A 26852-nucleotide genomic window follows, 5' to 3' on the forward strand; every position below is an offset into this window, starting at 1 on the left:
CTCAGATCATAAATATATTACTTTTGAAATCAAAGAGAACTCAGAATCAGTTTTAATGAAACGTTTTAAAATTACTAAAACGAAAGAAAAGAACTTTATTAAGCAAATTCAACAATCCGCATTTCCAATGACTTCTTCCTTCCAACTAAGTGCAACAAAAGAAGATCTAAATAAAGCTACAGAAGATTTTATAAAAAAAATCCAAGAAATATGTGAAAATACCTTTCCAATACGATCTGCAAAACCTTACTTTCATATAAATTGGTGGACTAAAGAGTTACGCGCTCAAAAGCATAAGGCGAGAGCATTGAAACGGAAAATGAAATCGATTACTGACGATGAATTAAGACACCAAGCCTGGCTCAAATTCAAAAAAGAAAATGCAAACTACAAAAAGATGATTCTCGAATCTAAATTAAAAAGCTGGCACAAATATTGTTCAAACAATAAAGAAATTTATGGCACCTTATACAAGATCGCCAGTAGTAAAATATTTAAACCGTCACAAATCCAACTTCCCTCAAATTTGCTTTCAAGTTCTGCTGAAATTCAGGATGCCACTCTCTCAACCCTAAATGAGATTCTTGACTCTGTCTTTCTAAAAGATGATCCAGCTGAAGATTCGCCTACTCAAACCAGAATCCGTAACTGCGATGACATTCCACAAACAGACAACGATATTCCGTTCTCAAAACAAGAAATAAAGCAAATAATTAAAAACCTAACTTTAAAAAAGGCACCAGGCCCAGATGGCATCGATAACCACATTATAAAATTAATCCATCAAGCCCATCCTGACATAATCTGTAGCTTTTGCAATCGATGTATAGAACTCTCTACCTTTCCTGATTGCCTGAAAATTGGTAATATAATACTCTTCAATAAGAAGAATAAAAGCTCCGATGAACCTAAATCTTATCGTCCGGTAAATCTTCTCCCAGCCCTGGGAAAAGTTTTGGAAAGATGTCTTATTGGTCGTCTAAAATTTCATGTTTACAGCAAAAAATTAATAAGCAATAACCAGTTTGGATTTCGAAGCCTACTTTCAACAAGTCATGCAATTAATGCAGCTCTTGAACAAGTCAGAAACAATAAAATCAACCAACTTCATTCTGCAATAATATGTCTCGACTTAAAATCAGCTTTTGATTCTTTATGGTGGCCAGCAGTTTTACATGCGCTGCGTTCCTTTAAGTGCCCTCAAAATTTATTTCTAATTATTCAAGATTACTTCAGAAACAGAAAAAGTATGATTCTTTACAACAACACTGAAATTGTGCGTAATCAAGTCCGAGGATGTCCTCAGGGGTCTTGCATGAGTACAGATCTCTGGAATATTAGCTTCAACAATATCATTGCCTATCCATGGCCAGATCACTCAAAAATTGTAGCTTTTGCAGATGATGTAGCTTTTATTACAAGTGGCCGTACCAGAGACATTTTACAGAATAATTGCAACGAAACACTCCAGTTATTTAACCAACTTTGCAAAATTCAAAAACTACAAATTTCACATAGTAAGCCCCAAGTCTTAGTGATCCATAAACCAGGACAAAATATAACTAAAGCTTTAGCTCTAAAAATTGACAATCAAAAGATCAAATCTGTGAACACAATCAAGTACCTCGGTTTAACAATCGACAAGAAATTCTCCTGGATTTCTCATCTACAAAATATTAAACTTCGTACAACATCAATAGATAACTGCCTACGACGTATGCATGGATATAACTGGGGCTTAAATCCGCATATAACACGTATTCTTCTAAAAACAGTCATCTCAAAAATGGTAAATTACGGAGCCGGAATTTGGGCACAACCAATGACAGTAAGAAAGATTAAATGTTTAAATTCAATTCAAAGGCCTTTTACTCTTTGCATTACTCGGGCGTATCGCACAACTTCAAATATAGCACTTGATACTCTAGCTGGTACTCTTCCGTTATCAATCAGTGCAGAAATGGAATGCACCTATACGAAAGTTCTCCAACTTAACCAAGCCGCAGAATTCAACAACCAAACCTTTTGGCCATCCAACTATGAAAAGAAAATTAACCCCAATCTTATCCATCCAGCGCTTCGCTTCAGCAAAATAATATTCACCACGTCTGAAGAAAATTCAAGTTCATCTCCAATTGCTTATACTGATGGATCAAAAATTGAAGGAAAGGTTGGTTCCGCAGTCTTTTTTCAAATTACCCCCTCAAATATCATCAAATGGAAAGGCCATCTCCATAATAATAATAGTGTTTTCCAAGCAGAATTGTCAGCTATAAAAGCAGCGATTGAAATAGCCATTCTCAAAAATCTCAACGAATTTAGCATAAAATCTGACTCCCAAGCAGCTATTCTAGCTATTAAAAATCCCTTACCTTCCTCTCCATTGATATCCGACATAAATTCTCTTCTTGGAAAAATCCCATACTACAAAATTCAAATCTCATGGATCAAAGGACATAGTGGCCATTTTGGTAATGATCAGGCAGATGAATTAGCCAAAGAAGCAGCTATTAATCAAGATAGTACTGAAATCATCATTCCGTGGCCTCGCTCGAATTTCAAGTACCAACTAAAACAACTTGCTTCAAAATCTTGGCAAGATTTGTGGAACAATGCTCCACAGGGAAGACGCACATATAACTTGATGCCCAATGTAAGCTTAGCATCTCTGAACTCGAATCCTTCCCTAAATTACTTTATAACAGGACATGGACCCTTCCCCACATATTTCTACGCAAGAAATTTGGCAAACTCTGACATCTGCATATGTGGGGAACAGGGAACTCCTGATCACTACGTTTTCTCATGCCCCTTAACTGAGGATATTCACATAAAATTCCCAAGAACTGACCTCCTGGCATTCCAAAGATTTTTAATTAAAGATAAACATCAATATCCAAAGTTTCAGAAAATTATGCAACGACTCTCTTCCTACGGCGTAGATCTCTGTCAAGTGTAAATCCACATACAGTTTAAACTTAGTGAACTTTTACATGCTGTAATTATGGACAAAATGGATCCGCTCGTGAACTGAACTTTATAAACTGCAATATACCAATATATCTGAAATAACCCATGGACACCTACCTCTTTAGCATTATTATAACAATTCATTTAACATTGTGTTGCCAGTACTAATTATAATTATCTCATTATGTTTATTTGTTTATTAATTATGTTTATCTCCTATTTTTGTTGCACCAAATCAGATGTTCAATTTATCTTGTGAATCTCAAATTGTATTCCTACTATTTTGTAATCTACTTATGCCCTACACCATTATTTTTAATAAATACTGGATGCGGGGCGTACTGTGGAATTGCACGATGTACCATAATAGGCAAACTTTAGACCTTTTGAAAAGCTTCAGTTTATACAAATTCTTATAAAACTTGCAATTACCCCCTCCTTTTTTTTTTTTTTTCTCAAAGAGTTAGTATGGGAAGGCATTATCAGTTGACCTATGGTACATCGTTGGTGTCCCCCATACTTTTACCTTTACCTTTACCCTGTATTACATCAGTTTGCACGTTTCACACATTTTACGTTAATTTACGCACGTTAAAAGTTTGAAAATGAATGCAGTTTTTGTTCTTACTACTCACTTATGTTTTTCCTTTCGTGTTATGCATTTCATTGACGCAGAGTTTTCTTTAATTTGCAAGTTGTTTCTGTAATTTCATAGCGAACTATTGCACACAGAGGTATAAATATAATGTTTTCCTACCCAAACTGACTCCATGCAATTCATTTCCAAATAAATCATAATATATGTCAAAATTATTACAGAAAAGTAGAATATTAATAATTTTGCTACAGTTATTTTCTTTTCTGAAGAAAATGCTGAATATATAAGGTTTTTTTTTTAATGCAAACTACATGAATTCATGAACATTTATTTTAAATGTATCCATTTTTTCTGAAGATACAGTAATTATCACAAAGAAAACATTTTGCGTCTTTGTTTTTACATCCAAAATCTCTTTTATATATTTTTATAATGTATAAGATATTATCACGACTGGTTAGCTATAATAGTCATTTATAGCAGGAAAAATAGATAATATCATTCTCAGTGAGTATTTAAAATATAAATCAGATTACATAAATGAATACATAAAATTAGAATTAGAATACATCAGAAGTAGTCAATGTCAGCACAGATGAGAAAGCTGCTTACGAAATCTTTCATGTCTGCCTGAAACTAATAACTTTAACAACCTGAAACTAATAAACCTAGAAGTAACTGTCTTACTTCTCGGTTTGAATTTAAACTAAATATTGCACTCAAATTTTCTTCGTTTCCAAAAATAACAAGCTGATATTATTTTATTTTTAGCTGTCAGGGAAAGGCAATCGTGCCCGGATCCAGGATTTATTTCTGATGGGGAAAGGGCGCATGGTGATGGATCCTCAGCATCTTATCCTGAAACTTTTCAAGAAGGATCAACAGTCGTCTACTCTTGTACTCGACGTGGTACATTTCTTGAAGGCCGCCCTATGCTGACTTGCTTGCCAGATGGTTCATGGTCATTCCCACTCCCTCGTTGTGTGAGACCTTCAGGTATATTTCAGTTTTAGCTATTTTTAACAGAGATTTTATGTTCCTAATTCTGCAGTTTCTAAGCAGAATTTAGATATAGATAGTGCACACAAGTTCGTTATCCGTTATTATGCGATTAATATGTTATTACTTAAAATCTAAGTTGTCTAAAATAATTTTGAAACAAATTCCAAAGTTCGAATCCCAGATAAAACATGGACGTTTTTGGACTTTTGCGTTTACTTGATGGAAAAGTACGTAAAATTCGTTGGCAAGCCTTTGCGAGTCATTGCTGGTAGAAGAACAAAGCTACAAGATCCTTGTATATCATCATACCATATAGTCTCATTCTTCTCTTAAGTTGTCTTTAGATCCAGATAGTAATGAATAAAAACATGTTGCCACCAATGTTGTTCAAAGTCTTTGACTAAGGATACTATGCTTCTTTTGTTCGCCCATGGTTATTCATGGGTATATCACTGACCACACATTACAAAATTCTTTATTTAAGATCAAAAGCCTCAGTATTTCGAGAAGGAAACGTTTCTTTAGTCTTTTCATTTTGACTATGAATAAGGAAATAATATTACAAAAGTAACTCATTCAAAACTTAACAATAATGTTGTTGAACTAGAAGTGCTTGCCTTAAAAATGACTTAATTTTATTCTCAACAAAGATGTCTGCTTGCATTAATATCACATCATAATGATTCAGCAGCCGATAGTTCTGTGGTTCGTTTTTGGTAGTCATGTTTTCTATTTTCTTATTACCTTTTGGTAAGCAGTGTCGGTTAAAAAAACACTCGCATTTTTAGATAATTCATCGCAGAATCTTCGTTGCATGTCAGCATGCCATGGTGTTTTTCTCGGAATCTGTACCAGTTAATTCCCAAACTTTTCTCATTGTGGAACGCTTTTTAAGTTCTAAAAATTTTAAGAAACGCTTGAGTAAATTTCGGTTTTTAGTTATAATAAATGATGATACAAATATATTAGTTAAACAAAATAACAAAATAAACATTGGTTATAATTTTTCATATCATACCTATGACAAAAAATGTTTTTCAGGTTAATTTTGGAAAAACAACGCCTCATAAAACTTTTCAGTGAAACAAAAATAGTATTAAAAAGAGGAAACAGTTTCAGTTTTCTACATTTGGATTTTATTTAAAGTGAAAACCTGAATCTTAGTAATATATTGTTGAAAATTGGAGTAAATATGAGTAGCCTATTTTGATAAGCTTCGATGTTCTTCTAAAAAAGTTATTCACAATTCCTTTAACGGATTTTAAAAAAATTTCTTATACTGGAATCAGCTGTCAAATCGATTAATTTTTCGAAATCAGCTGTGGTCATATCTGTCGACTTAGCTCTGGTTGTGAAGGAATTTCGAATCTAAGAACTATCATCATCGTATTGTGGGAAATGTTGATCAAGATTTAATTGCAAGGCATGCAAATATTGCAAGACTTTGTTGTAAACTTCACTGCCGAATTTAAATTCTTTTCACTTAAAAGTTGTCTAACATAAGAAAACAATTAAATTTGTTCTTTTTAAATCAAGAAATTCAGAATATCAACTTTCTTTTAAAAGACGCATTTTTATCCGTTGCATTAAAAACGGAAATGTTTCTTCTTCGAAATGTAATGATAAATTCATTACATTACGTTACATTTTAGAAAACCTTGGGAACTGTATTTATGTGATAAATATTCTCACTAAGTATGTAATACAGTTATTTCACAAAATATAAAGATACCCATTTAAGATTTTGAGTGAAAGGGGAATTAATCGGTAAAGGTATTTTGATATATCAAAGACACCAGAGAGGACTACACTTATTAGTACTTTACAAATTTTAAAGTTAATTAGTTTAGAGATCGATGGCAAGAATGCGATTTTAATTAATCCGTTGTAAGGATTATGTAAATTTTATTAACAGTTAAATTTTAAGTTAAACTTCCTTTCCTATCGCTTCTTAATTCCAACTTACCACTTCCGGCCAGAACGTAGTTTTAGAATCACGTCTGAATGCTAATGAGCGGTATTTAACCGCGAAGTTCTATTGTCTTAGTAAGAGAGATACCAGATATTCTGGTTGCACGCTTCCGCCTTTTTAGGCTACTCTTTCGTAAGCTATTATTACGCTTGACCGTACTTTAGGCGTTTGATAGCTTCGCAGTCAGTTAGCGTTAAGGGGCCAACTCTGTTAGAATTTTGATAGCTTCGGCTATATCTCTTTAGTTAAGATTAGTTTAGTTTAATTCTTAGTTTCTTAAGTTGAAGCCCAAGTGTTGGCTTTATTGTACAACTCCAAGACGGAGTTCTGTTAAATCTTGATTGGAATAATAAAGGGTTATTTACCGTTCTATCTTGTTGTTTCCTGTTACACAAATTCAAGTGATTATTCGCTTATCAGTTCTTAAGATTCTTCACTTTCAACGGTAACTTAGAATTACACAGTGGAGAATCCTACACCGTCACCGGAAGTAGTTTTATATTTTTTTTATATTCATATTTAATTATTTCTTTTAAGTTCAATTTTACTACTTAACAAGCACGGGAAAAAAAAAAAAAAAAAAAAAAACTGTCCAAGATATTTAATTTAAAACCTTGGAAAATTTAGCTGTATATTTTCTTTTGCTTTTTTTAGCTCTTCTTCACAGGTGGGTTTAAAATTAAATTAGAATAATTCGAGGTTTCGGTTTTCTCCTTTTGTTGCCCTTTAGTGATATTCTTTTGTGATTTACGAATGTGTCACGTGCCTTAATTTATAGTTCTGTTACATTCGGTGTACTGAAAGCGCTTTCATATAAGTAATTTATAAATTTTAAAATATGAAAAATACATTTAATAATATTCGCACGAAGTTTTATTACATTAGGATCATTATTTGATAATCACACAAGATAAAAAGGAAAGAAAAAGAAAGGTGAGGGAAGCTAGAAATAATTTTCATTTTTTCATTTTTAATTTATGCAAATAGTGTTATTGGTTGGCACTGTGCCAGCACTAATGCTTGTCATTGTTTTCTAAAACGCGAACTCGATAAGATTCTGTAATTAAATCTCGTTTTTGAAATATATATATATATATACCGATCAAAACTTTTTCACGACTGTCTACATATCAGTACTTCTCACTTAATCTGTTAACATCAAAGACTTTTTTTCAACCGATATTTTTGTTAGTTATGCACAAACTTTAAGTTTATTTTTTTCAATTTGCTTCAGACCCCTGAATTTTCAGTAAAATTATATTTACTATAGCTTCACAACTACTTAGTCATTTCTTATCGTAAGTCAAACTTCTTGAGTTTCATTTTTTAAATGAGTGAGCATTTTTGCTTCATTACGTACATTATATGGACCAGGAGATGGTATAAAAATTTAGGGTTCACAAATTTTATAAAATTCATGTTTAAAATTTAAAAATACCATAACATTCATATTTTTCTTATTTAAAGTATTTTTGCTACTGGAAACAATCGTCTGCTACCAACGGTTGCGAAAATAAAGGCTGCGTTAAGACTTTCATTTGCACACTTTATAATACATTACATACTCATTTAAGAATTACATCTGAAGCCTTCAACTAATATTATATCTCATAGCAAATTTCTACTAAAACGTTCTACGCAGTAAGGTAATTTTGGCATGAACTAACTTTCATATTTCTATCACGTGACTGCGGTCTTGTATGTACATTACATGCAATAAAATTAAATTTCGTGTGTGCATCTTTTACTTCCAACTGTGCATTAATTAATATGCAAACATTAATATGTTCAGCAATGGTTTGGATTCAGATTGCTGTCTGAATGTTATCTAAGAGAACGAGAGCGATGACGTAGGCAGCCCTTTCAAATAAGTAGTTTGCACTAACCTAATATTCCTAAACCACATATTATTGCGATTCTATATTTTCTTAGAATAATCTATTTTCCTTTTTTCCAGAAACCTGTCGTTGCCAAAATGGTGGCAGCTGTGACGAGCGTGGAAACTGCATATGCCCTCCACGAAGGACAGGAATTTACTGCGAAACCAGTAATAAAACTTACTATTTAATTCTAAAAATGTCATTTACCTTATTCTTGGTTTTGTTAAAGAATACTGAAATGCATTGTAAATTTATTTAGAATGCATTTCAGTATTTTCAGTTATTTAGAATGCTGAAACGCATTGTAAATTAACCCTAGAATGCATTACAGAGGTTGTCTATTACCCCAATATTTTTTTAATTTGGCATTTGTCTTATCATTCAAAGTTAGGTAGAACCAAACATCTTTTGAAAACATTTTCACATCTTTTGAAAAGAATTTTTTAAATACTTACATTATGATATAACTGCTTTTAAAATGAAGTAGCCAACTTCCTCATGTATCTACTCTTGAGTGTCAAAATTCCATATCCACTCTAGAGTTAACTAAATGTTTGCTTAGCAACATATTTTGAAACTAATTTCCTCTCATCATTTTTAAGTGACTGATTGTGTTTTTAATTATTTCTTGAAAAATACTTCATTAACTGTCATTAATTTAAATTAGTAACTGTCAAAGTGTTTTTTGACTCGCATTAATGTTCCCATTCCATAAAATATAATTTATGTTAAGAAAATACTTTTATAGATGATCTGAATATTAATATTTTATAACTGTAATAATCATTTACAACGCATTGCTTTGAGGAAAGATTGTGCATCTTTCATCGAAATAACAATGTGAGGGAACAGGAATTTTTTTAATTTAAATACGAAGAAAATCTTCTTCGCCACTCATTTTAACATTGGATTAATTTGTCAACTTGATGTGTGAATGAGAAAAAACAAATTTTGTTTGAGAAATATCGAATTTAATTAAGCGATTCTAATAAATATTGTTTAAATTAGTAATACTGGGAAATATGAGCTTTTCCTCTTTCATCAACTTCGAGCTGAAATTATTCATGGAATTGTAACAAAATTAGCTCTTCTTAAAACTTTTTATATTATTTTTATTCCTAATTACGTATATTCTCAATTTTTGCATGTATACTTGTGTGCAAGATTAAGAGAATTTGCATATTGTATCGGATTTCTGAAAACCTAATGGAGAGATTTTAAGGAAATTTAGTATGAATATACATAGATAACAGGAAAAAGAGATGTAACAATTCAAAAGTCATTATATTTGCACATGACTATCAGTAAAGCTTACAGTGCAGGGACGTCCAAAATCTACGTTGGGATATCGAACTGCAAATGACTCTAATATGGGGTGTGGTCCCCTCTCACAACAGCAGACATGTCACGAAATACCACAGCATATTAGATAGAGGCAGCTGAGACTTCCTTGTGACAGTCTGTCCCATTTCTGCAGCAAGGCAGCTTACAATTACGGGATGCTTTTTGAAGGGAAATAGCGAAATGAATTTGCCCTCCCAAGAGTTTCCAAGGCATATTCTGTAAGAATGTGGAATCTATAGGGTGTGTCGTCATCCATTAGAAGAGATCATGACCATCTGCACCCCTGAAAAGTCGAATCATAGGGCTGTAAGATCTGCTCTCTATAAATCATAGCGGTAAAAGTTTACAGTTGGGTGCTCCTTGTTTTCTTTTTTTTTTTTTTTTTTTTTTTTTCCAATTCATTTTTGATGCTAAGATCGGCGTCAGAAAGGCACAATTTCAAGATGGCCGCTACACAAAACCCAAATAAGAAGCTAAAGAATTGCACAAACTCGGTGTCTTTGTACATATCGATCTATTTTCACTTAAAAAAATTATTGCACAAACTACATATTGCGCACTGTTTTGACTTTGTCCATGCTCGTACATCCTGATCTATTTTCACTTAAAAAAATCAGGAAGCTAAAAACTACCATGGTAACCAGAAATTGGGTTTCATCGCCAAAACGGAACAAAATTTGTCTCTAATCGAAGGGGCACCCACTTCTACACTAAAGCCATTATAACAATCATGGAGGAACACATGCAGGGATGTACGACCGTCCAACATAATGTTTGCCCAAATCATTACAACTCTAACACTGTAATGATACTTTTATCTGATGAAGGAGTGATGATGCTGTGTTCCACACTTTCTCCAGATACAGAAACCGAGAATCAGTGTCCAGGTTGAATCTAGGCTCATCTGTGCATCATGCTAAAAGCGCTGTCTTGTCTGCTGCAGTAAGCGGGACTCAAACATCGAATCTTCTAGCATACAACCCTGTCTCATGAAACCTTCGAGTAACTGTAGACCGTGAAACTTGGGCTCCAGTGGCAGCATACAGCTTATGTGAGAAGTATGAAGCTGTAGAAGTACTGTGTCGAGGAGCAGAAAGTGCCAAATAACGATCCTCTTTCATCACTGTGGGTCTTGGTCAATATCGTCCAGGTCTTCTCTATATGGATCCAGTGTCCTGAAAGTGTTTACAGAAATTCTAAACGACAGTGGGAGCATTTCATTGAACTCTGCAACCATCTACGCGTGTGAATGGCTTGTCACCAATCTACTGGCAATTCTCCATCTCATTCGGTCATCCATCCGTTCATGATTCATCATTTAACCTGATACCTTATAATATTCACTCAACTCTTGCGAGAAACACGGCGAATGTCGTAGTGGACTATGAGCACAGAAATTCTCGGAAAACCCCTCGGAGCTTCACAACTCCCTTCACAATCACGGGCACGTATACGCTTATGCATTCGACTGGGAATATTTGTATAATTTATTGGCAGCATAATTAGTTCCTTTAGTTCAATACATTTTGTAAAAATATCCATAATGTGCAAATGCTCTTAATTTTGCACTCGAGTGTATAATACTTATGCTAAAGGCTAGAAGCTGCGTTATAAAAATCAAGGAATAAAAGTTATGAAATAATTAATGCAAGTGATAATAGTTAATGCACAGAGCTATAATGAAAGAAGTCGAAGTTAATTTAGAGCAGGGGTTATGAACCTCTTTTGCCTCATGCACGATACACCCCTTTAATTATTGCTAGACATTCATTTTCTCCTCCTTTCCAAAACTCGAAAAATGCATGAACAGTAATTTAGGTTTAGTTTATTTTTTAATGTGTTTTATAAATCATTTGAGGAAAAGATAGAAAATGTTAATTCGAATAGAAGTAATTTTTTATATTCATAAAATAAAATTAAATATTTAAAAGTTAAATAAGAGGCTGATTGCATTCCCCTCCTGAAACTATGAAATCCCCGCTGGTTTAAAACCCCTGATTTAGAGTTTTCAAATGTATAATTTAAGATTACATATTGCAGACATATAGATGAACAATTAGCCTTTTTTAGTTATTATTACCACTGGGTTATTTTTACTGCTAATTTTCTGGCGCATTGCAGTATGAATGATCATATGCTTCTGTAAAGTGAATGGATTTACCCCACACATTAAAAAATTACTTCAGATAATAGCAAAGAAACATCATAGAGCAACAAATGTGAGATTAGGGATTTTGCATGAATTCAAATGAATGTAGTGTATTGGAAACGGCTGCTAATATCGTAACAACATCATAAAGAAGGGAATGATGTATCATCAGATGAATGTATCGACATCATGAGTATCGATACACGTACTATTTTAAAAGTAGAAGAAAAGCGACCTTAGTTTAGCGTAACCGTAAATTTTACGTTGGTACGTTTCTCTACTATTTGGTTTTCTGTATAGCGTTTTCGAAGTTCGCTACGGGTGGCTGACACCCACCAAGTCTGGAAACAGTATCTGATTGGGTGTGACATATTACAGCAAAAGCATGTAAGAGTTCAATGTGTTTAATTATGGTTTCATAAGCGACAACAGCTGGTTGCAGTTATGGAAAAGTTTAAAATTGGATACCTGGGTTCTACTCGAACTCACGGATCATACTTGTAGAAAGTGAGAATAGAAAGTTGATACCATACTATCTTAATAAAAGGGGAAAGCCGAAACGATTGTATGTACCTGAGTTTCATCCAGAAAAGCTTCTGATCTTCGTGTGGTGGACTGGTGAAACTGTGGAACATTAATGAGATTTGTGACATGGTGAAACATTTACAACTGATATGCATTGTCATCAACTAATACCAGAAACTGTATATCAAACAACTATCACTTGTCAATAGTTTAGCGCTCCACATTTTCGCAAAGTAGAGAATAACCATATGTATTTTTCTAAAGGGGTAAAAATAAGGGTAAAAATAAGCCTTAGGATAGAGATCCTCTTTTACCTTGCATATTCAACAGACTTGGCTCCATCATAGTAATTCGTACTTTAGCACATCATATTAGTGCTAAGTAGATCGTATGCTTTGATATTTAGACTATTTTTTTTAAAGCAAACGCTTTGGCGATTAGAATGTTGTTATTCAAGCTTTTTTCAAACCAATACGTGCATTCTTCCACAGTGGAATTTCCTCACTGAAGCTTGTTGGTTAGCCTCACTGAAAGCTTGTTGGTTACAGTCTCTTGTTCTCGACAAGACATAATTTTATAAATAAAATTCGTTTCTTCGCTTGTTATTAATGTTTGTTTACTTCTGTCAAAACCGTCAATAATTATGAAATAGCCTAATAAAATTTAAATATGCAACGCAATTTAATATTGTTACGAAATGTACAGACACGCTAAGATGGCTTCCCCGCAAAGCAGTTTTAGGGTTGCCATAAAATAGCAAGAAAAGACATGGTTTCCACATTTGGCGAAAAATCGCCCTTTTGGCGATATTTGGCGACAAAATTGGCGATACCCCATGGACGGATGGAGAACCTTCTGGAACGAATTCTTACCGGTTTAGCCCAGAATACGCAAAAACACAAGCCGAAAGCTGTATAAAACCTGCTGGTCCGCAGTCAGGGAGAGTGCCTTGTCGAGAGGACGAGAGCGAGTGCCTTGTCGAGAGGGCGAGTCAGTGTGTGTCTCGCATAGAGTGCGAGATAGTTAGTATCGAGTTGGTGTCTTGTCTAGCGAGTCAACCCCTGCGGAGTCGATCGAGTTGACAGTTGGGCAGCGAGTGCCGAGTGGGTCGTTGAGTACACCAAAAGAGTCTCGTAGTGTATCGCGGTTAGTGCATCGTCGAGAGAGCGTGTTGAGCTCCAGAAACGACTGAACCGAAAAGTCGAAAGCTGTGCTCTGAGTGTCGTCGAGTGCATCGCGAGCTTTAGCGTGGAGAGTCTCGAGAGTACGTGGAGTTCCGAGAACGACCGAGCAGAGTCTGGAGTTGTACTCTAGTGCTTTGCCGTGAAGCTGTCTCCACCGTGATAGCCTGTTAACCTGGAGGCTATGTCGCTGATCGTGTCAGCGTCAGTAGTTCATCGACGACTGTAAAAAGTATTATTGGAGCTTCCCTGATTAACGTTGGCTAAATAAAGTGTGTTTCGATACTTCATCAAGTAGTATTGTCATTATTCACTCCAAATACTCACGAACCTCGTACGAATGTGAAGAAAGAAAAATATCGTAACAACTGACGCGAGAAAAGAAACACGCAACAATATATAGTGAATTTTATTTTTCCTTTTACTGGCGACCAACATTTTCTGTACAAATAATTAAGTAAGGCAGAGCCAAGCATTGTTCTATTGACCGAGATTTTATTAGATGTTTGATTACGCGTAAAAGTATTCTTGAAGTATTTGATTTTCGATGCATTTCATTCTTGTAGTAGTGCGAGAAAGACAGTCATGTCCGGATCCTGGATTTGTTTCTGAAGGGGACAGAATGAACAGTGATGGAACTCCAGCAGCTTATGCCAGAAGTTTCCGGGAAGGGGAGTCGGTTGTCTACTCTTGCAATCGGCCAGGATATGCTCTCCAAGGTTCCAGTCTTTTGACTTGTCTGTCAGATGGCACGTGGTCTGCTTCACGACCTCGCTGCGTACGTCCTTCAGGTTATTTTATTTTTAATTTTTTATATTTTTAAAATTAATCACTTACCTCGATTTAAATTTATTTCCCTCTCTGTCTGCAAATAGTTAGTTAAATGTATATCATCTTAAATCTATGCAATTGCATTTGCTCGCCTTGACTTGAACATCCCCAAGATGAGTTAAATGAGTTAAGCCAACTAAGTTAAACCCTTTCTTCTGCTCAGTAGATCATATTTCTTCTATATGTGTAATGGTCTCAAAAGATAGAACTCTTATAGTAAACTTTAAATATCTTCCCTTTATCAGATAATCAACTAAACTGACAGTGGTTTGATGATGTTCTACTTTTTCATTTAACTGCTAATTCGAGCACCGTGATTCTACTTTTTAATTATTCAAATAGCATAAAGCTGACAACGAATAAATATATCACATTAGAAGCATGCTTTTTATTTACATTTTCTATATTGAATATTACACACACGCAAGAATGCTAAAAGAAAATTTTTAATAAAGCATAAATATTGGGAGAAAAAAAAGAGATAAAATTGGCTATCATTTCTCTAAAATAAAAAAATACTTTTAATTAGTTAACATTAAAAATTTTAACTTTTCTTTATTTTCCTTTAAACCTTAATTCGGTAAATTTGTATCATTACTCGACAAATAAATTTCAGTTTAATGTCCAGATAGATGTTATGGATGCTGATTAGCAATCCATTTCCTTTTTTCCCTTTGATTTAGTTGTAGTTAAAAATATGTATTTATATCTTTCCTTAATGAGAAATGCACGTAGTACAGTATTTAAAAGAAAGAAAGAAAAAGTAAAGAAAGAATGACGTCATTCTATTACCAATTGATATAAATTTTCGCTATAACTGAAATATTTAATTTGTTTCCTAATTGAAGTGTCACTTATACATTTCTCATTTAGTTAACGTTTCATCTGTGAGTTTTTCTTATTCATGGTCATAACCAAATATTTCATTTATACGACACGTAATTTCAGTTATACATTTTGCCATTAATTCTTTCCCATATATTTCTTTATACAATTTTAACAGACTCTCCGGCAGTCTTTAGAAAGTTGTATGTGAGCATAAAGGAGGAAACTAGCTGTGAGGTATCTCAAATCTCTAAAAGACTGAAAATCCAATTAATAAATAGATGAGTCGTTATTCGCTTGCAGGAATAAGTAAAATAAACAAGACAGTCGATTGAAAGGCAGTTTTGCTTATAGGTTGAGTCTCAATATTGAGGCCCCACATCAACTGCATTTAATCATACAGCTGTTTCTCCTTTGTAGTGTTCTCTTCATTATTAACTTGTTCCGAGAATGAAAAGTGCTGTTATTAAAAAGGAAAATTTCAAAAGAATGACAAGAATACAGGATTGATAAAAACTGAATATTCGGATGAAAGTATTTTATTCCCTTGTCGGCACTGGAAACTACTGTTTCTGGAAGAAGGAAAATAAAAGAATTAGCAGATGATTGTGCAAGTACAGTTAGAACTTGGCGAATACCAGAATTTCACAACTGATTGTGTCCCACAGAGCTAACTGTGCAGTTCTGCCCAGTTTTGATGAAGAACATCCCGGGAAACTCGAGGAGATCCGAACCCGTGGGATGATAAAATGACTCTCCCTTCTCTCGTTTTTTACAATAAAACCACTCTAGACAACTTTTGGCTCATCAGTATTTTACGTCCTCCATAGAGCGCAGAATACACGGACAAATATCGAGTGCCTTCGCTGGGATTCCAACCTTTGCCCACAGATATGGCAGTCAGTATGGCTAACCATTACACCAATTAGGTTTGTAGCTGTGGTTAGCAAAAAGTCATTTTTAAAGAAGATGCATATCCAAGAGGAAAACCACCAAAGTTAAGGATATTTCCTGAAGTTTTTCACACAGTGCCGCGCATCAACTATTCTACTAAACAGGCGCATGATAATGGAGAAGGCAAAATATATTAGGAGACGGCAATATCTTGAAAAAAGGCAAGATATTTAAAGGTGGTAAGATGGTAATATTCCAGAATTTCTTTAACCCTTTCCGGCACGCTACCTTTTAAAGTTAGAGTTTTGATTAAAAAAAAAAAAAAAAAAAAAAAAAAAAGGTAGGCAGTCTAATTAGGCCTAGAGGAGTACGCAAGTAAATTTTGTAAAGATAGCACTTATCTTTCAATTCTGTGGGTGTGCCCAAAGTGGGCACACTGATTGAATAGAGCTTCAAAAAGAGTGCTGAAACGAGCATTGTTGTCAATGAACTGACCGACGAGATGCGGAGAAACAAAGAATATAGACTCTCAGTTGTCCTAGATGATCGGTGAGCCCGGCCTGGGCGCACCTAGGGTTCGCCGTTTGATTTTAGGCAAGATTTCAAGGTAAAAATTTAAAACTAATATAGAATAAGGAAATTAGCATACAACCAAGAAAATAACATAGAAATTTAACCTATAAATCCTTTTTTATTCAATTTTTCTGTGCGTACGGATGGAAATTGTTAGGCCAGTCCAGTATGTGTCCAGTATGGACACACTGTGGCGGAAATGGTTAATGTAGTTTAACATGTGCTTCGGACAAAAGGGGTAAATATTCGATTAAAGATATTTTTAACATTAATGAAACCAATCACATATTCCACCACATGCTATGAGAAATGCAGCTATTAAAGACGATTAATGAAATGTCCCTCCCCCCAAATAATGATCGGCTTACTATTTCATTTTGTGCATACGTCGGCAGAACAGAAAAGATCACACCTTGAATAACAGGAAACAATTGAAATCAAGACACTTCAAAAGGGTTCAAAGCTTATACGGAGTGAATAAATATTTGAATTTGTTTTTACAGAACAAATATTAGTGAATATTTCTACAGAATGGTTCAAGAAATGGGCTAAAAGAAGATTAACTAATAAAAACGTTTCTTCCATAATCAGACTATCGCTTACTGACTGACTGAAAGCTAAACTTGAGCTAGAGCTCATTAGAGCTAAAGAGCTCTGATTTTTTTCTGATTCATAGTTCTAGTATTCTGCACAGCTAAAATACATTTATTATATGTTGCACTGCCATTCTGGATTTCGTCTTTTTCAAATGTACTTCGTATTTAGATTGTCTCATGAAAGACGAGTAAACTATGCTTTATTTTATTCATCTATGTCATCGAGCTTAACCTTCATCTGTATGTCTTATGATAACATGTATACATGCACACAAATTAACTCTTAGACTTTTTTTTCAAGTAGTCGGGCAAAATATGTGCCGTAATCCAGGAACCATATCCAATGGTCAGCGACTAAATACTGATGGCAGTCCCTCTGTCGGGACAGAAAGGTATAACTCTGGACAGTCTGTAGTATACACTTGTTTTTCTGGATATGCCCTTGAAGGATCCAGTATACTGTCTTGTTTGTCGTCTGGACAGTGGTCTAGTGCCAGGCCTTATTGCAGACTCATTAGCAGCCCTCCTACTACGACCAGTACTGGTAAGGAAGGATTTCTGAACTATTAAATATATTATTTATATTAAAACAAAGAAATATGTTATTGTCGTTAAGTGACAAATAATTATGAAAATTATAATTGCATTTCCTAAAGCATTTTGTCAACTGAATAACTATTTATTTTTCTGCAGTTATTAACTCGTTAAAGACGATTCGATAAATCGATTGAATAAAGTATTTTCATTGAATGCATTCGCCTACACCTAAGAGCAGTGAAATAATGGAAATTGTGATCATTAATGCTTAGGTGTCTTTGAAAGTTCTACTGTTTACTTTATCATTATTTCCAAACATCTAATTTTGGAATGTAATGCATAATTTATTAGAGTACAGAATTTTGTACTTTTGATTATGCAGAGTCCACAGCTATTTTGCAAGTTCAGAATTACATGAAAAATGAACCATCATAAAATCATAAAATACCTTACAGATTAAATGAATTTAATAATTTATCCTGGTTATTCAGAATTTCAATTTTAAATTTATCACTATTTTTCCAAATTTTTAGCATTAATAACCATGTAAAAGTATAGCCTAAAATTGACCAAATGGAAAGTTTGGTTTGGTTTGCCTGATTATGGCAAAGCCTCGAGAGTTATCTGCCTAAGGGAAGCGATGCCTTCGTAAAGGTATTTCTAAGTGAAACTGGCTCGTATACACGTTACACACGGGGAAAATATGAAAACGCCCATGCAGCCAGCTCATTCGCGGGATTTGGACCTCGGAGCGGACTACCAGTGTTCAGCGTCTTTACCGCTCGGCCGCTGATGGGACCAAATGGAGGGTAGTTCACTTCAATTTTGGTTCAAAGGGACTAAACAAGCTACCTCCATAGGATCTGTGTATTTTATGCGTCATTTGGACGATGTGCTGTAATCGCGGAACACTTGGGTTTTCAGATTTTAATGGAAATATCTGATTTGACATGCTCCATCTTGAGATATATATGTACATATGTCGCATTGCTCAAAAATGGTTAGACGTAAGTTGTTGAAGTTTTGTATTTGGGCTTTTTTACTACTTCGGTCTGACGTCTGTACTTAGATACATACGTACGTATATACGTATATACGTATATTATCAAAAACGATTAGCAGTAGAATGTTGAAATTTTGTATAAGGGACTGTTGTAACTTTTAACTGCGCACCTTTTTGTATGTTTTTTTTTTTATTGCAGTCAGTAGTACGCTTTCAAAAGGGCACTTTTAATTGGAACATTGTATCTCACTTTCAATCAAAATGAGTTTAAACGAAGTGTAACAAAAATTGTCAATAATTTAATAAGCATTCAAGGAAGTCATGTGATGTCCACATCAGATTTTTTTTTTCCGAAAATTACTGTGAAGAGGAGGCACTTTCTGTCCACGAATGCATTCCTTCAAAGGAAGACAACTAATGAGTGATTTACCGCAAACAATCTAATTTTTTGCTGCTTCAATAGAAGCAACTAACAGTTATTATGAAGATTTTAATTTTAAATTCGTGTAAAAAATGAATGGAATATATTAGGGACAAAATATCGAAACACATGAAATAAGGTTCTGGAGCTTTTGATAGCATTAAGCTTTACTTACTAAATCTAAAGATAATAAGTAGTTTCATGATAAGAAGCAATTTCTCGTTGAAAGTTTTCCTCTAGTACAGAGGTGGCCAACATTCTGTATGTATATCATCAATTTGTTTTAAATGTGTAGTAACGTTTAAATGTAAATGTGTACCTACTAAAATCTTGACGTTTAACACTGAATTCTAATTTGTATTTTGTATACCAATAACTGACAAAAAGGTAGGAATTATTTAACCAGCATGATACTTGATTAATGACATTTGTTGACAGATTAAATTTTATTTTATAATCTTATCATTAATGGTGAGTCTACATTTGGGTTCCAACCATGTGTTCGTCATTTTATGTATATCCAGACAAAGATAATGGTAATGAATCTTCAGCACGGAAATTAGTAAATAAGGAACAATATTTAGCCTCCGCGAGCTAAATATTGCTCCTTATTTACTAATTTCCGTAGGAAAACACTAATTAACATAAGTATGTAGATCCAAAAGAGGAATAGATATGTTTGATAAATTTGATGATTTGGAGCCATTTTCTCGATAGACGAGTTTGAGATCAGTTGGAGTGCTATAATTTTGTTTTCTAATGCCATTTTTTACTACTGAATGTGTTAGAAATATTTCCCATAATGTTTTTTACACCCTTTTTAAAGGAAAATACAGGTACTACACAATAAATTTAACTTTTTTAAAATCGTGAAATCTGATCTTTAAAATATTTGAATCGTGAAATTTGAAGTCTTTAATCAACTTTTAAATTTCTTCAACAAACTTTACAGTGTTATAACTGCAAAATAATTTATTATATATTAGCATATTAGATTTTGCTTTATATGCACTAATGATCATTTCTATTATTTTCTTGCTTTTTCTTTACAATTCTAGTAATTCGATGATAAAATCTTTAAGAAACGCTATCCTACTTTTATCCTTTCAATTTGCACATCTTTGCTCTTCCAAGAATATTTATAAATTAATAAATCACGAAATAATTCCAGAAATTTACTTCTACTTAGCCACTTTACATCGATATGTAATAATAGTGACGACTATCTTTCGGCATGTTGCAGTTGGTAGGAACACCATTTGAGGAAACTTCCTTCAATTTTTCCCGAATGGAATTAACAGTTTTGACCCCTGTATCCATTATTTCATTTATATAATCTTTTGATAGTTATATTTCTTGGTGAATTATGAAGTGGTAGTTAAAAATGTTAAAGGTTTATCATCGTTTTGGCATAAAATTACAAATTCTTCTTTACAACCTGTCACTGCTTCGATTCCATTTGTTGTTATTGAAACTAATTTACTAAGTGGTAGTGAGGAAGTTTCAAAAACAGCTGAATGTATTTAAACTGGTAGTTATTCTTTTCAAAGAAATCATACCCAACAATTCTTAGTTAGATATTTAATCCTTAAATAAACATACGAATAAAAATACGCGATTGTGCCGTATAACTTATATCTGTCGGAACATTCATTAATGTCTGATGAAGCAAGCCAGAACATTCATTAATGTCATTATGTAATTGTGCTCCTATATTTTCAATTTTTTGATCTCAGTTCGCTGCATCCAACTACTTCGAGACAAATATAGATCTCTATTCGCAGCAGACAAAAAATAAAGACAAATAAATTGTCTTGTTTTTAAAATCATTAAAAAAATTAATCTAACATTTCTCAGAAAGTTTTTTCTATAAATTTTGCGTCAAAAAAAAAAGGCCTTCGTTTTTTACTAGAGTATGGCTTATTTTAAATGATGCAATACTCACTGCATGTTATTTCAAAATGGGCTTTTTAAAAACATTTTGCTGTGCTGTGAATCGAGCCTTAAAATTCCTAATTTACTTTCCTTTCTGTTCAATCTTTTAAGGATTATTCGGTTATGCAAATTCCCAGTATATATTATTGCATACACATGTTTTCACGATAATTCCACTTTTACAGCGAGCCCCGGATCTAATTTAGTTTTCTGCCCCGATCCTGGGACAGATCCTGTATATTGTTGCATAAACACGCCTTCATGACAATTTCTATTTTACAGAGAGCCCCGGATCGGTTACAGCCGAAAACATCGCGGCAAAAACATCGCGGACGAAAACGTCGCGGAGAAAACAACGCAAGGCGAAAAAGTCGTGCTACAAAACATCGTGGGAGATAACATCGCAACGAGAAAACATCGCAGTTCTAAAACATCGTGGTACAAAACATCGTCGTCGAAAATAAAGCTGTTCAAAAACTTCGCAGTTTAAAAACATCGTCGTCGAAAATATCGTGGTAAAAAATAAAGTATCTACAAATCATCGCATGACGATAACATCGCAGATATGCTTTTTTCAGACATGCTTTTCGGAGACATTCTTTAATAACTGTAAATGGATATTCCCATAATGATTTGTGAGCGCAAGATGGAAAGAAGGATAATTTTTACTTTCATATTTTTTTATTAACTAATAAATTTTTGCTGAGAAAATAAGAAGGAAACTTAAGCATAGAAAATTAATGCAACTTATAGCACTTAATGGAATTTTAAACCGACATAGTTAACTAACAAAGGCCATGAATAAATAATTTTTGTAATGCTTTTACTGGTAATTTTTCATGAAAAGTATAAGCTATAAGTTGCATTTAATTATTTATGCTTAAATTTCCTTCTTACTTTATCAGCAAAAATTTATTAGTTATTTAAAAAATGTGAAAGTAAAAATTATCCTTTTTTACATCTTGCGCTCACAAATCATTACGGGAATATCCATTTACAATTATTAAAACCTTAAAAAAGTATGTCTGCGATGTTATCGTCATGCGATGATTTGTAGACACTTTATTTTTTACCGCGATATTTTCGACGACGATGTTTTTAAACTGCGAAGTTTTTGAACCGCTTTATTTTCGACGACGATGTTTTGTTCCACGATGTTTTAGAACTGCGATGTTTTCTCCCACGATGTTTTGTAGCACGACGTTTTCTCCTTGCGTTGTTTTCTCCGCGACGTTTTCGTCCGCGATGATTTTGCCACGATGTTATCGGCGGACACCCCCGGATCTGATTTAGTTTTCTGCCCCAATCCTAGGACAGATCCTGTATATTGTTGTATGGACAGGTTTTTCACGACAATTCCTATTTTACAGAGAGCCCCGGATCTGATTTAGTTTTCTGGCCCAAACCTAGGACAGATCCTGTATATTGTTGCATAGACACGTTTTCATGACAATTCCTATTTTACAAAAAGCCCCAGGTCAGACTTAGTTTTCTGCCCCAATCCTAGGACAGATCCTGTATATTGTTGCATAAACACGTTTTTATGACAATTTCTATTTTACAGAGAGCCCCAGATCTGATTTAGTTTTCTGCCCCGATCCTGGGACAGATCCTAATGGGGAACGAGAGATTCCTGTATCTGTGGATCGCCGAACAAATACTTTTCCCCAAGGCAGCCAGCTCAGTTATTCCTGCAAAGATGGTTACGAATTACAAGGGGAAGAATTTCTGTTCTGTTTACTGACTGGAGAATGGTCTTCTTCCGCTCCAACATGTGAGCAGATACCTCGTTCATCAGGTTAGTTTAAAAATAAAGTTACATTCGATAGCGTTTGAATCAATATAGATTTAATGTAGTTATTATTTAAAGAATGGATACTTGCATCATAAACTAAAATAATTAATATAATTTCAGTTTTAATCATTTGATAATTGTCAAGTATTCAAAACGTAATTCTATTGAAGCATTTTGCTTAAAGTAATAACAGCTCTATCGTAGAAATGTACTGTACCTGTGTAACAAAATGATTTGTATCTTCTGTTTTTCTATCTTTTATTCATTAGCATTTTAAGTTAGATTCAATATGTTCCAGACATATTTATTGTCTAAACTACAAATAACACGACTTGACTACATTGTTACCTTCACAGTAAATTTCATTCTTTTTTCCATGTCTAAATGAATACCAAATAGTTTTTTTATATCCCGCCACGAAGACATCTCTTACTATAGACAGATAACTCTCACGTTCTTTATTATAATCTAAGTGATTCAGCCTACGTTTGGCACTTTGGTGCATAAATATCTTACAATGCAACGTTTTTCACACTTGGTGAAACTAATAGTGATATTAACTACTGAATATATGTTAACTTTCTTAGCAAAATACGTGAGAGATACTCAGTATTTAAGAATAAAAAAATTCTCATATCGAAATTCAATACCTTCAAAAGGTAGAATATTTACAAAACATACCCATCCAGTCACGTTTTAAATGACTTATTTAATGAACCAAAAAAAAAAATTGCTCAAGACATTTTCCTTCTCTTTTTTTTAATCCTTCGTAACATCTCTTACTATCGTTAATATACTCACTTTTTGTTTGCTTCATTTAAATTTTATGATACATTTATTATAATTTAATTTATTATATATATATATATATATATATATATATATATATATAATATCAAAAAATATTTTTTATAAAAACATGATTATTTAAAGTATTTTTGCGAAATATGCTGCTGAAAATTGATCAGTATAGGCACGTACACGTACGTCTTTTTGTCTATACTGATGAATACTTTTTGTCTATACTGATAATTATCAGTCTTACGTTTTGTCTATACTGATAATTGATCAGTGTAGCGAAAGGTAAGACATTTAGAACCCGTTTTACACAAAAACTCAAATAAGTGAAATTCAATACCGATAAATTTCAAAAGATCCTATAAATATGCAAAATAAAAACTAAATAAATATGAAATTAAAACCTAAGCATTATAAAAACCTAAAAATATACCAAAACCAGAAAAATAAATAAAAAAGAGGAACTCAATTAAATCTGATGTAACGTTATCAAGAGGAGGATACATCAGACTCAATTGTAATTTCCCTTCCACTGTAAACCGTTGCGTTTCTATATCCAAAATCAACTGATTGATCCATTCTAAAGTTTTTTACTTGGTAACAGTTCATCCAAAAATTTTGAAGTCCTCCTCGACGTAAGGTAAATTCAATGTCATATCAAGTAAAAAAATAAAATTAGACCTTTTCACTGAATTTGAATAAAAACTTACTTAGAGGACGAAATAGCAATCCGTTAGTGAAAAATAGTAAACACAGCCAATTGAAGAAAATTCCAAATTTGAATAAATTAAATAGTGAATCAGGTTTACGCTATGTAAGATTAAAATTTAAAATTTTTTATTAAAATCTATAATTAGAAATAGAATCTACAAAAAATGAAGAAAGAACACCGTAAACAAGGTAAAAATTTCGAAACACTAATCAGAACCGTTAGATTCATATCAGAAGCCAAGGATTGCCAGTTTGGCTTCATTGATATTTCACATTTCTTTAGTTTTTATTTTGTATATTTATGTTGAAATTTATTGCTATTGAATTTCACTTATTTGAGTCTTTTTTTCTCTTTCTCTCTATGGTTATATATATGTGTGTATCACATGTATTTCATATCATTAATTTGAATAACTTACCAATCTTTTATTTATCTCAGTTTAATTTTATTTAAATACAACTACCCATTGTTAATTTTATTTTTTGTAAATTCATTTATTTATCTTTATCTGCTGACGATCTTCGATAGAGCTTCAGGACTCTTATTTTAGAAGTCAAGCCTTGAAATGAAAGTTCTTGTCTAACTAACTTTAATATTTAAAGAAACAGACCCTGTAAAAGCAATTTGAGACATATTTGAGACACTGTAAAAGCAAAACTCAGAAATATGTGTCTTAACAAACTATATTTTCAAATCCATTGATATGCAAAACAGTAAATACAAATGCATGGTAGTTAATGCTTTGTCTAAAATGCTTTTAAGTAAAATGCTTTGTCTTCAGTGATAATTCTGAGTTTTTGCGCTGTTGCCTATTATTTTGTGATATGGAATTGAATATTTCAGGTTCCGATGGTGAATTGGTATACTGTGAAAATCCTGGCCCAATTTCCAATGGACGTGCGGTTATGTTCTCTGATCTAGACGCACGCCAAAGACCAGAAGAATTGACTGATCCAGAATATCCAGAAGGAACTCGCATCAGATATTCCTGCGAAGAAGGATTTCTTCTGCGAGGAGCATCTACTCTGCTATGTGAAGACACTGGATTTTGGTCTGCGGACCCTCCTTCCTGCTTTGGAGGTACCTTTTAAACGCCACACTTTTTGTTCCGAAGTAATACCAGGAATAATTATAGCAAGAAATATGAGAGGAGGTCTAAGATCCAAAGTCAACATCTAAGCATTTATTACCTAATTCATAGTAATATTCGTTGAGATTTCACAGACTTTATTTTAGCAACTGGAATCAACAAAGGATAGTTACCTTTATTTTAGCAATCGAAATCAAAAGATTCTTGTGAAATGTAATTAGTTGAAGCAAGCCTCATGCATAAAATAAGGATTCTGAAATGATAATTTCATTTAAGTCACTGCGGTCATATCAGCGTTTCAAGCATAGGGTTTTTAAAATTTTTTTTTTCCTACTGATACTTTCAAACTAACAGGTGTTCGCTTTGGGCAATCCTTTCTTGTGAATTGATGATTTTTTAAACTGTTCCAACTAGAATTCTAACATAAATAAGTTTTACTTTTCATAACTGATCTCAACAATAATATTTAATGTCATAATTATAAACCTCCTTATTAATTCTCAATTTTTACAATTAATTTAAATAGATAACTTTGTGACTTAATAATTCATTAAACATTGGATAAGAAGATTTTTGTTTAAAATGTAGATATGGGCTTCAATAAAATATTTTTCTTTTATATTTGTTTTACATATTATATGAAACTGTATTAATAAGAGTTTGATAATAATCACGCATGTGTAGGACATATCATCACATATTTTAAAACTTTTAGGTCTCAATCACATTATGAGTTTCGGCTACGCGGGACTTCGGACGTCGAAAGGGACAATTCTAAGACCCGCACGGTTCCAGGAAACACACGTAGCTAGGTTACCATTCTTACTTACTACAAAGATTTGAACCCCAAACAGTAATCGATTATCTTTCAAATTGAGATCACGTGATCCTTCAGAAGCAGAACTTTCGTCTAGTTGGTTGTCTCTATCCGTGACCCGAGATGTTTTCGGTGAGGTTTGAAAAAATCCCGTGTAGCCGCAACATTGCTTCCGTAACTAGGCAGTGAGTGAGCGCCACCAAGGAAGAATCACCTCCAGCGGGGCTCTTTTTTCTAGGAATTCTCCCGTTTAAACCAGTGCTACCAGAATCTCGTCTCTCAGAAGAATCCCATCTAGCAGGAACTTTAGCCATATATGATAACCTCTTTATTCATATAACCTTTAAGAATTTTGAGGAAAAATATTATTTCAATGTTTCAGAAATTGTGAAACTCTCGCAAAA

General features: G+C 33.4%; 1 protein-coding gene across 3 annotated transcripts in view; it reads left to right on the plus strand.

Moving 5' to 3' along the window:
• LOC118204575 (clotting factor C-like) overlaps window positions 1-26852 on the plus strand; it is an 88397-nt gene that overhangs the window by 44995 nt on the left and 16550 nt on the right. For 2 of the 3 annotated variants that reach the window (XM_085814557.1, XM_085814555.1), the window contains 6 exons: window positions 4340-4564; window positions 8500-8589; window positions 14188-14412; window positions 17642-17884; window positions 22801-23034; window positions 25385-25621. In XM_085814557.1, the coding sequence (XP_085670683.1) occupies window positions 4340-4564; window positions 8500-8589; window positions 14188-14412; window positions 17642-17884; window positions 22801-23034; window positions 25385-25621 (1254 nt within the window). The remainder of the gene's footprint in view (window positions 1-4339; window positions 4565-8499; window positions 8590-14187; window positions 14413-17641; window positions 17885-22800; window positions 23035-25384; window positions 25622-26852) is intronic. The other variant, XM_085814556.1, reaches the window with a different exon arrangement.

This window comes from Stegodyphus dumicola, chromosome 4 (genome assembly GCF_044657685.1).
Source record: "Stegodyphus dumicola isolate Sdum_Otavi_A_Nest chromosome 4, ASM4465768v1".
NCBI lineage: Eukaryota > Metazoa > Arthropoda > Arachnida > Araneae > Eresidae > Stegodyphus > Stegodyphus dumicola.